The sequence below is a fragment of the Bidens hawaiensis genome, unplaced genomic scaffold (assembly GCF_021521415.1).
Source record: "Bidens hawaiensis isolate Kalapana, Puna unplaced genomic scaffold, B.hawaiensis_p1.1 tig00044834_1, whole genome shotgun sequence".
In the NCBI taxonomy this organism is placed as follows: Eukaryota; Viridiplantae; Streptophyta; class Magnoliopsida; order Asterales; family Asteraceae; genus Bidens; species Bidens hawaiensis.
Window position 1 is genome coordinate 135454 of NW_027505920.1, and position 12103 is coordinate 147556.

The following is a 12103-nucleotide window of genomic DNA, read 5'->3' on the forward strand; positions in this document are numbered from 1 at the left end:
CCGAACGGGCAGTTTCAAAAATACAATAATATGAACATTCTGATTTTTTTACAGTAATTATATTTTAATAAAGTTATAATTTTAGTACTTACTTATTTTCTAAAAATCAAACAAGTCTTAAACCCGGTTTTCACCAAAACGAATGCTAAACGAAAATACGGGAACAAAGTCCTTACATAACCAAACTTTCTGAAATCTCAGATCTGAAAATAATATGTTTTCGTATACCTTAATATTCTGGAAAATTTGGAATTTTAATTACAAGGGAATTTGTTTACGAAAACCATACTTTAAAGGGTTGTCGATAAAAACCGACAACACTAATAACTACCTGTATTGTTAACTTTTGAAAACCGAGGCCTGACATTTCCAACCAGAAATGATCATGCTACTGATGTGAATAAGTTATATTGTTTTTATGGTCGTACGGTTAACCGCAACTGAACATAAGGCCGAACTTTCTAAATATAGAAACTTTATTAAAACTCGGTCAAGTAAAACGAGATATCTAACACATTTAGATGTTAAACTAAATACTTGAACACACATCATCAATATTATAAATTGTATAAGAGTAAACTTTTCATAAAAGGAAACTTTATCCACCGGGAAGTTAACACTTGGGCCAACGCTTAGATAAATACCCGTTTCACTATTCAATCGTTATTAAGGTTAAAACTAATTGAGTTAAGTATTTATAATTCGTTATTTACCATAGGAACCACCACTTTCGGGAAGTCAGTCGTTGATTTACTTGGAGCATTCGGTGAGTCTCGCGTGTAATCTCTTTTTACTTAAATTTTTGGGAACTAGTATATACTCCTAAACTTTTTATATGGTATGGAACTATCGGGGTGTTTTACTGCTAAATTTTGTCCCAACTTTTACACAATCATTAGCCCGAGGTGATGGGCCGGAGGCTTGTATGGGTAGTACTATTTGGGAGACCCCCACGCACAGTGACCCTATCTTGGGTAAACCACACTGAAATCTGCGAATCGTTGCGGCATATAACCTACGTGTTTGATTATTGCTTTTAGCAGAGCGATAGTCTGGGACGGTATAACTTCTAGTATGAGTTGGGGGATACTTATGCTAGTTGCAGGTTTGATTGTGGACTTGATATGTGATATACCATGATGTGTCAACTTTATTATTATGTGTCTTAAACTCACGAGCTCACCAACATTATGTTGACGTATTTTAGTATGTACTTTTCAGGTAACTTAACCATTGGGGAAGGGAATGAGGTTACGCCTTAGTCGCCTTAGTGTACCGTAGAAGCCATGGTTTTCAAAAATATAGTAATGTAGTCATGGAAGACTACTTGATAAATAAAGATGTAATCGTTAGATGACATCCTAGACTAATTAATGGTGCTATGCATCTAAGACAATTTATGGGTCATGGTTGACCCGTTTGCTGTAGTTGTATCTTTGAATTTGCAAACTCTTAGCATGTTATGAATTTCCTTTTAAGTTTATTTATCTTTCGCTGCTCATGGTTGATACCAGTCGGTCACGACTAGCCCCCCCCCCCTCCCCGGGTCGGGTGTGACATGCAAATATACACACGTGCACGGCATAATAATGTTACATCGAACTTATTTAGATAATGAACGAGACAAACTCAAAAATTGAAAATAACAAAACCAACAAATGCTCCAAAAAAGGAAAAGAAATTCCCAACCATTGAAGATGCACCATTTGGAGTGGGAGATGGTGGAGGGTTGTCATCTGAATGGGCTGGAGCCGGGGCCGGATTGAGGTCGGGTTCTGGTGCACTCGGGGCGGGTGGAGGTGAGGCAAATTGTTCACTTGGTGGTAGAGTTGGTGGAGATGCTGGTGGAGATGAAGATGGAGGGTTGGAAGTAGTGTGGTTGCTTCGGTCAGCCAGTACAATGATTACTAGTTTCTCGTTGTGTTTGCAGTGATCTACAACGCCGCTGATGAAATAATGAGGGCCGGATTGGTTTAATGTGATTAAAGTGTGACCGTCGCTATATGTTGCAATGGGTGAAGCCGAGCTACAGTTTTTGTAGTCGGCTTCGGTTACTTGAAGCACTGAGTCCTCATTTGCCTTGTAGTTAAATACTAGTACAATATAAACATGAAAACATCTCAAGTATAAGTTACACTACTATACAATGAGATTTGTAAGGGAAAAAGCCGTAATTTAGCGAATATGGTCACAAAATTCGGTCGCAAAGTTCGTCACGGTTTAAAAACAGTCTCAAATAAAGGAGTAAATTAATAATTTAGAATTTAAATTTAAGTGTTGGACATAAAGTTTGTGATTATTTAAGTTCGGTCCCAAAACGATTAAATATGATAAATAGTAAATCAAATATTTTATTATTTTAACGTATAAATTTAAATGGATTCGAAAATAGTTCCAAGATTTGTGACTAAAACAAAATCGGTCACAAGTTTGGGATCGTTTCATTTCGGTCACAAAATGGTTCAAAATGGTTCAAAGTATATAATGATCAAATAGGGTGGGTGTTGCAAAATTTTAACTATGCTATTTAAAGTTATATAAAATTAAATATTGGTCACAAAACTTTAGTTAAAAAAATAACATCATATTGAAACTTACAAAGTGTGTCTCCGATTTGAAAACGGCTTTTGTGGGCCCATTGATCGTATGAGGTGGATGATGCAAGGCTCCAGTCACCAGAACCACCAACCTTGAACTGGTATGCATGGACATTTTGAATGATCAGGAAAAGACTAAAAAGCCCCAGCATTGGTCTCTTCATTGCAAAAGCAAGAAAGAGAAGGGCAAAATGGGAAGGATAGATGAATGCTTAGCATGGGAGGAGGTCAAGGGGGTATTTGTAGGAGTGAATCTCTTCTTTACGTGTAGTACAGTTTCTTGGGTTGAAGTGCAAAGCATAAGTAGTGCTTTTGTGTTTGGGGAGTTTATGCTTTTCTTTACACAGCCAAAAGGGAGAGGGGTGAAATTCTAATCATACATATACATATGTATAAGTGAACTTTTTTATTTTTCGAATTTAGAACCATGAGAACGCGTATCATTTATTAGATATGTATAAGAACATGCGTAGTCGGGCGTTTTTCTCACACAAAAAGTTCTCATAGCGCCAGGAACATCGTTTTCCGGAACGCTATGGTATGTTTTTGGGTGGAGGCGCTTCCCACAAATGGAGGAAAGAAGGCGTTTGTTGGCTGGTTGGTTTATTTGTTTTTTTTTAAATATAAGAAATAAAGGTAATGATTGAAGAGTTCCCTCCACTATTGCGCAAAACATCCCCATAAGGATGTTCATTATGGTGGGGGGCTTTAAAGCTTCTCCACAATGTCACGTCATCGTCACGTGGCCACTTGGGGCTTAAAAGCCTCAAACTATAATGTTCCTCTATGGTTTAACGCCCCAAAGGGCTACAATTTTATATTTCATAAAACAAAAAAAACCAACTCAATAAAATAGAATTAAATAATAATGAAAAAAACAAACTATATTAAATTTAAAACCATAAAAAATAAAAATTAAAAAAAGTTACAAGCATTTAGTCGTCTCCCCTATTTTGTTTGTTCTCCCAAAGATGTTCAATAAAATCCGATCAAAGATTGTGATTCGTTTCCCTTCTCGTTTTGTTAATAACTTTGCAAGTTTCTCATCATCGTTTAGTGTTGAGATCGGCTCTGGCTCATTGTTGTACTCGCATTGACAAATTTCTCAACCCGAGTCCTCTAATATCATATTATGTAAGATAATACAACATACATTATGTTTCTTAACTTATCCATTTGGTGAAAACGAGCCGGTTGTCTAATGATAGACCAATGTTTCTTTAATACCTCGAATGCCCTTTCAGTGTCCTTTCTTGCAGACTTGCGTTTTTTTTGAAATATCGAAGTTTATCGTCATTCGGGCACGTAAAGCTAAGAACCAGTGTGGCCCACTCCAAATAAATACCGTCGACTAGATAACATTTGTATTCGTAGTTGACATCATTTGTGGAAAATGAGATGTCTGTGCAACTCCGTCTATGATGTGGTAAAAAAATATGGGACAAATGTATCACATCTATGTCATTGTGTCGCACCGAGCATCCCAAAAAGCGCATGTCATATCCAAATATCAAATTACGAGACCGCCTAAAGATAATTGTTGGGTCATCATGATCATCTAGGTGATATTGACTGTGACATTCGTCAATTTGGGGTCCTATTTGTATTAGCTTGTGTATTCGTTTATTATGTAAACCGACCCGATTTATATTCCGAACATTTCAAATGTATAAAATATTGGATTTTATGTTACTAAATCATTCCCACATGTTCAATTTGAAAAACCCCTTGTACGGATTCGAAAACGCATTTAAAACGAGCAATATACATCAAAAATGAACTCCCGAACGCGAAACGAACCGTACTAGACGAGCTGGGCTAGCCCCCCTTGGCACGCCGCGCCGCGCAGCCAGGGACAAGGGCATGGTCGCGTGGCGCTTGGAGGTACCTGCACACATTCCAGATTTTGTTTGTTGTTTTGTGCTTTGCTTGTTTGTTTAACCAATCTATTTTCATGCAAACATAAAAGAGAACATTGCAAAGAAGCTTTGACCCTTACCCTATATATACACACCCATCTCCTTAATTTTTACACTTGCTACATCTCCAAAAACTCTCTCAAACATTAAAGATTCAAGGTTGTTTATTTGTGTGTTCTTGAAGGTTTGACTTCCAAAAGTCAAACCGAGTTTAATCTTTCATTCTAATTAGCTTGTATAATCTTATTAATACTTGAATATAGTGGTACAACATATATATAATGCACACCCCTTGTTACCTTTGGTAGTTACTTCTCCGACTCCGGTTGGTTAAGTTTCGGATCTCGTAAGGCAAGGCTTCATGTAGGACTTTCGTGGTCCTTGATATATGTACATTTATATAACTTGTTTGCATATATTAATTAATCTTGCTTAACTTCTGCTCATTTTAGTTTATTTGTTATATTTACATGTTCCATGGTTATGAGTTCTAAGAGTCTATGCTTCGGTTTATCCGTAAATAGCTCTAGACTTTAAACCAAACTTTTATTTAAAGACTTTGTTGTTAACTTTTTGGTTGTAAAACTTAAGTATTTTCATTTGTACATTATTATACAAGTTCTTGGTTATTTGGGCATGTGGAGACCATCAAGGAACGTATTGTGAGATGGAAACCGAACCAATCCGATTTTTTACTTGCTTAAGACACACAAGTGTGTTTTTAGCTATCAAGACTTGTATATCTCTTTAAAAATAGTTTACAAACTGATTTTATTTATTTTCTTAAGTACTTGGAAATGTTGGATCCAACTTGATCTCATAACATAGTTTGGACCAACAAAACCGAACACTTGCTTAACGTGCGTCGTTAGTTCTAAAACAATAGAACTAAATACTTGGTTAAGTCTTAATAAGTTTTATTGAGTTATCTCATAAAATTCATTATTTTGGAAAGTTGACTTTGGGTTTGACCAATTATCAAGACCTGAACCAACAACCCGAAACACTCGTTAAAGACCCGTTTTAGTATCTTTATCCCAAAGGAACTTGCATCTTTGCATTTTTCCCACCTTATTACTTAACATAGGTTAAGTAAATATTAAGGTTAGATACTTTAACCCAGTTTCGAGCAAACTTACATTTTAAAGGGGTTATTATTATAAATTCTTAAATAGTTACATTTTAAACCTTGAACTTTAATTGTTTACTTTTCGCAACAATTGTTTTATTTAAAGATCTTCAAGACAACCTTTCTAAATCCAAGACTTTCTTTTATTTAGGCTTCATACGTTAACCTCGTCATTCCGGCAAATCTCCAAATTATCACCGAATCAAGTTTATAGCTTGAACGTGAGTACTTTCATTTCCCCGCTTTCTTTCTTTCGTTTTGGGGGTGATATTGCATACTTATTTCAATCTAAATGTTTTATACTTGATTCGTAAACCACAAACTTTGTTGTATACTTTACTTAAATAAATGCTCGGTTTTATGCTTACATGCTTATATGCTTATGTGTTTACCGCTTTTGGTTGGTTGATTCATAAATCCGTGAACTATCTGGTATTCTCTTATAGCACGGTGCTGTTAATGTATTCTTATTAACGACCTCATGAAATCCGAATCTATTTGGTATTCTCTTATAGACGGTGCCGTTAATGTATTATTATTAACGACCTCATATAAAAATCCTGAACCATCTGGTATTCTCTTATGGCAGGTGTCGCTAATGTGTTAACGATCTCATTATTATCCAAATGGTTGCTTTTATTTATTGTTTTGTATACAAGATTGTGACATTTCTTATTATATATATATATACTTGTTCAAAAACCATGAAATTGCTCACCAACCTTTGTGTTGACAAACTTTATTTTATGCAATGTTACAGGTTTGATTTTTCTTGACTTGAGAACTTGACGAAAAACGTTATCAAAACTTTTAGGATATTAGCATAACGAACAATATGTATATTTGTTTACTTGTATTCGCTTTGTTTTGTATGAACAAGATGCGTTGTTTGTTGATTTTATGAAATAAAATGAGTTGATTAAATATTGTCACTTTAATAGTGTCTTGTGCATTTGTCCAATCACGTTGCACCCCGGCATGTTCCGTCGCCTTTGGTCGGGATGTGACATTGACCTTGACAAGCAACTATGTAGGTTTCCCAATGCTAGTGTGTGCAATCGAGGCTACCAAGCATCCCGAAAAACTGTGTCATTGTTGATGAACCTCGTATATTTTTTGTATGTCACTTTGAGTCGGGCTCCTCAAATATTTTTTTACCATAAAGTTCAATAATACTTAATATTAATATTGTTAACAAAATTTATAAAATTCATATTCATAATAATAAGATTTATAAATAAATAATTAAAATGATAATAATACTCCTATTCGTAGAACATGTGAAGGGCCTCACGACTAACTGTCTCCGACATCTATAAATAATCCTCCATGACGTCACTCGTAGTTCGGTACGCTAGTAGACGAATCGCCGTGCATTTTTGCATAGGAAAAAAACATGGTTTACTTCTCGCGTCCTCCCATTATTTAAAAAATGCATAATCGCGTTCTAAATCACCAACAATTTGTAAAAATAGTTGGCGACTCATCCAAAAACGACGCCGAAATAGTTACGAATCAAAAATCGGGTCCGGCGAAAAATAATCTCTTATCAACCGGTCATGAGAACCAACACGATCCCATTGAAGATGAGGTTGTCTTGTTCATGGTTATGAGCTTTCGCAATGCTCTACTAAGAGCTGGGCGATATCTCAATTCGCACTAAATATCGCGTCATTATCTGAATCTGAATCCAAAATTACTTCGGGCTCGGGGTAATAGTCAGGTGTCGAAGACGAGTCGAAAGACATAATTTTGGAGAAAATTTTATAAAGGAAGTGAATGAGATGTTTGTATAAATTGAATGAATGGGGGAGATATATAAAATTTTGGAGAATTTTTTATATTTCAAACGGTCATATGACCATTAAATATAAGGTGGACCCATAATAACACTCTCATACCGCCGGTCTTCATGAGCCCCTCCCCCATAAGAAAACCCTTGAATGGCCCACAATACTACCCCTCGACGGTGTTCACTTCAAAAAACGGCCCAATAAAGCCCCATACCACCCATAGCAAGTGGTTGGTTGGTGACAATCATTCTTTACTTATTATTTATTTATATTAATTTATATATTATATATATTAACAAATGTAAATGTAATAAATATTACTGAATTGTCTTAAAGATAAAAATGTTAAAGTTTCATTTATTTTTTTAATAGAAAAACAAAGCTAATATGGAGGGGGGGCTAACTAATAATAAAAAAGAGCATCACAAATATAAATAAAATAAATATAACTAAATCGAGTTCATGAGGATGATAACACCAAACACACTTCATCAAATCCGCACGAAGGGCATCATGAAAGTTAGAAGAACATATTTCTCAGCAATTTTAGAGCGTGTGCTCGTTGCTTATCGTATTTACAAACGTATTTCCACATTCATAAATATAATTAATTAAATTCATTAATATAAACTTTAAAATAGATTGGATAACTTGAAAAAACAAATACAACTAATAAAAAAATACAAATAACTTGAAAAAAAAATACAAAGAACTAAAAAGCCACAAATAACTTGAAATAAAAAATTACAAATAACTAGTTGTTACGTTTCCCCTAGTACTCCTCCCGAATTTCATTCGGTCGTTATGAAAATCTTGTGATCTTCTTTGTTAAGGCGGTTGGCATTTGTAGCCAAAGTTTTGAAATCCAAATTTCTTTGATGATTTTTCTTAAAGTGACGAAGTAGGCCACATTTTCAAATTGTATACATTTAGTTTTAGCCCCCCTGTTTGTTGTTCCTCCCCGGTGGGTGTGGAGGTTCAACGTCCGGATCGAACTAGACATTGGGATTATTAAGATCGATTCCAATGGCGGATCCAGAAAATTTTCTTACAGAGGTCGGAAATTTTTGGTAGCTATCGGTCTATCACTGGATATTATATATTTTCAGTATATTCAGGTCGAGTCAAATCGGGTCGAGTCACTAAAAAAAGATGAGAATACCTAACAGATCTCAGATCTAATAGATTATAATAACTATAACGGATCTAGTTCATGAATTCAGATGCTGTCAGATCTTCATTGTTGAAGTAATTATTCTCTTTCAGAACCATCAAGAAAGTCGAGTAAGAACTCGGTAAAGCACTTTTAATGGTGTCAATCTTATCAACTTCAGACGTTTCCAGCTTCATCTTATCCATTTCAGCTATCAAATGGTTAAACCTTGTTGTCATCTCTTCTACAGTCTCACCCTTAAGTAGGTTAAAGTTTCTAAATTGAAACTTGAGCATAACCTTTTTGCTTTCAGCAGTGTTACCCATACTCCTCATACGAATGTGTTGGAATAATGAAGCACAAATCTTTATGCTACCAACTTGATGAAAAATGTTTTCGGGTAAAGCCATAGTGAGAGTCAAGTAAGCTTTCATTTCAATTTCTAAGGCCTTCTTCTCCTCACCTGAGTATTGTAAGATAGCTTTAGGTGTTAATCCAATGGTCTCATCTCCAATCATCATCGGAACGGTATAAACCTCATCCATGCAATATGAAAAATCAGGGTGAACCGACCCTAAATGAGCACGGAAACGGGGTTCCCACTTAGCAAAGTCGCTGAATTTCATTAAACGTGGCCATTTTGAATGTGAACCAATCTCGGTATCCAGTTGCAACATTTGTTGCATTAACATATTTTGGGAAGCTAATGCATACATACCAGCCATGTTGCTAAATGACAATATTTTCAAACTTCAAGGGTTAAATTGAAAATATGTTAACGAATTGTGAATACTACTATTTTAACAAACTGCAAACAGTAGTTAACGAATCACAATTCACGAATTGAAAATTATCCAGGTAACGAATCAGGAACAGTGTAAACGAATATGAAATAGTAGTTAAAGAATCTGAAAGTTGTAACGAATTAAGTCAAGGTAACGAATTTGCTACAGTTGATTGACGAATCAAATATAGCGAAACAGGCTGTTAAAACGGTTGTAATAAACTTCTGACAACTATTGCCACGTGGCAAAAGGTTGTTAGATATAAGGGTAACGAAGTAGACACGTGTCTCACGAACTGGAAGACACGAATGAGAAAGTAACGAATTGAAACACGAATTAACTAATAAGGATAACGAATTAAGTAGCGAATTGATAAACAGTGCTTAACGAACTGACAAAGGTTTTAACGAATCTTCAAATACCAATGAAGATCTTCAAATCTTCATCTGGAATTTCCAGATTTCTAGAAAACGAAGAACATCAAACAAAAACCCAGATTTGTAATACTTACTAAATATTACACCAAATTTTTCACTTAACCTATCAAAAACTCCATTATCGCGAATCCAAATCAACATCTCTCGTAACCCAATTGACCTTATCTTGAATCCAATTAAACCAAAAACGTTCCCTTGTTTCAGCCAAAACCAGATCCGAACCACCATCACACACACACACACAATCCAATTACCAATTCCTAACCACAACAACTTTCCTATACCTTAACAAACACAGATCTAATCCAATTCAATCCATATCTCATTCAAATTCACACTTAATTTGATCCAAACTCAAATCAAAACTAAATACTATCAAAATAACAATTAACAGTCCTCTAATAACGAAATAACACACGAACCAAGAGCAATCAAACACCAAACGCTCTGATACCAATTGAGAATACTTAACAGATATCAGATCAAATAGATTATAATAACTATAACAGATCTAGTTCATGATGCTCTTTTACGATTATGTATTAATGTTATGTATTAGTATTACTTGTATATATGTGTATGTATAATATTAGATTGAATACGTTAATGAAGCTTGAGAGAACAATCGGGCAGATATTCGATATCTTAAACTCAATGCTTAAATTAACAGTGGAATGAGTCCACTATATATAGAAGATGGGTCTAGTTCGTTACACATTCCGTATCGATCTAGCCACCCACTTCGTTACAATACAATTAACAGAATAAACTTAACGAATCACCCCCTGATTCGTTAAACATCCTTAACGAATCAGGAGGGAACATAACTTAAGTCTAGTTCGTTAAACATCCTTAACGAACTAGATGACTACTTTAATGAACTACATTAATATCTTAATAATTAATACATTAATTAAACAATATATACATTAACGATAATTACAAAGACTCGAGACGCAAAACCGTGTACTAACAGAAGATAAAAGAAAAATTAAATTATGAATGCATTACAAAATTACATCAATCGCGAGGCACATTAAGGCAATAAGACCCTGAACTGTTGTGCAAAAACGCACTGATTTATGCATGCAATAAACGTATGAATAAAATTATATACAACAAACTTTTAACTTGATATATATAAGGTCAATAATAAAATAACAAAATAAGGTTAACGAAAACTAATTAATTCAAAAATCTATAAATAAGGTATGCATACGTTGTTAAACCTTTGCGCAGGTGGGTTTTCCCCGGGACTGGATATAACGTGAAAACGCTTAAGGGCTTCGTACGGCTGGGTTGAACCATCTGACGGTGGCATTCAGTTATTGGGTAACCCGGTACAGAGTATCTAAGCATTCTATTATATATTTGTTGGCAGTTAAAAAAATCTTATATACTAGGAATAGTATAGAAAGAAGTAAAACATGAATAGACTGACAACAGTCATAGGACTCTTAATAAAATATCATTTTATATAACCTTGTCTTCCCCAAAACTCAATTCCCGTTGAAACTCCACCATTGCCGGAATTTTTTCCGGCAACATTTCATCTTCCCCTTTCTCATTTTTCTCCTTCTTTTCTTAGAATTTTACAGGGATCGGTTGAGATTTTACCGTATATTTAACACTAATTTTTTTTAAATCACTGGGGTCGGCTGACCCCCGTGATCTTGCCGTTGGTCCGCCATTGATCGATTCCCACAAGAGAGTTGGAACTACCTTGGCAAACATCTTGGGATGATGAACTTTTGGCTCGTTTCAATGACGGAAGATCAACCATTATAGGAACCAAGTGCCACTTTGTAGATTTTCTCAAAATCTCCCACACGAGCCTATGAGAAAACATGGCTTTTAGATTCTCTAGAAAAATACTCGTTCATCATACGTAACGATTCCGGCAAATTCAGGTATACCCTAGCCGGAATATACTATTTACGTGTTATTCAATACTGAATATATGAATTATAATGTGTTTATACGAGTATATAAGATTCACAGTACGAATTATACTCAAATGTACAACTAGTCGTATCGGAATTACGATTAATCGATGAACGGTTATTGAAACCCGAACGAATCGGGAATTACATTATAGACGAAATATATAATGTTTAGTGATGTTTACGAAGTATTAAAGCTTCGGGATAAGTGAATTATAGCACAGAAAAAGGATTTCGATTTATTAGTACGTCGGTACGATAAACGAAACCTTTAACATCAAACCAAGCAAGAGACGATCGATCAAGCCGAAAAAGATGCACAATTACCGACAATACGATGTGTTAAG

General features: G+C 35.0%; 1 protein-coding gene across 1 annotated transcript; it reads right to left on the bottom strand.

The window, feature by feature from the left end:
• Window positions 1-1585: 1585 nt before the first annotated feature.
• Window positions 1586-2791, bottom strand: LOC143615927 (early nodulin-like protein 9). Its single transcript, XM_077088917.1, has 2 exons — window positions 2599-2791; window positions 1586-2093 (listed from the first exon to the last, which is right to left on the bottom strand). Exons 1-2 carry the CDS (start codon window positions 2759-2761, stop codon window positions 1630-1632), a joined length of 627 nt encoding a protein of 208 aa, XP_076945032.1. The 5' UTR covers window positions 2762-2791; the 3' UTR covers window positions 1586-1629.
• Window positions 2792-12103: the final 9312 nt, after the last annotated feature.

Coding starts and splice junctions, on each gene's coding strand:
- LOC143615927 (XM_077088917.1), bottom strand. CDS start 2,761: ATGAAGAGACCAATGCTGGGGCTTTTTAGTCTTTTCCTGATCATTCAA. Junction 2,094..2,598: donor TCAAATCGGAGACACACTTT/GTAAGTTTCAAT, acceptor ATATTGTACTAG/TATTTAACTACAAGGCAAAT.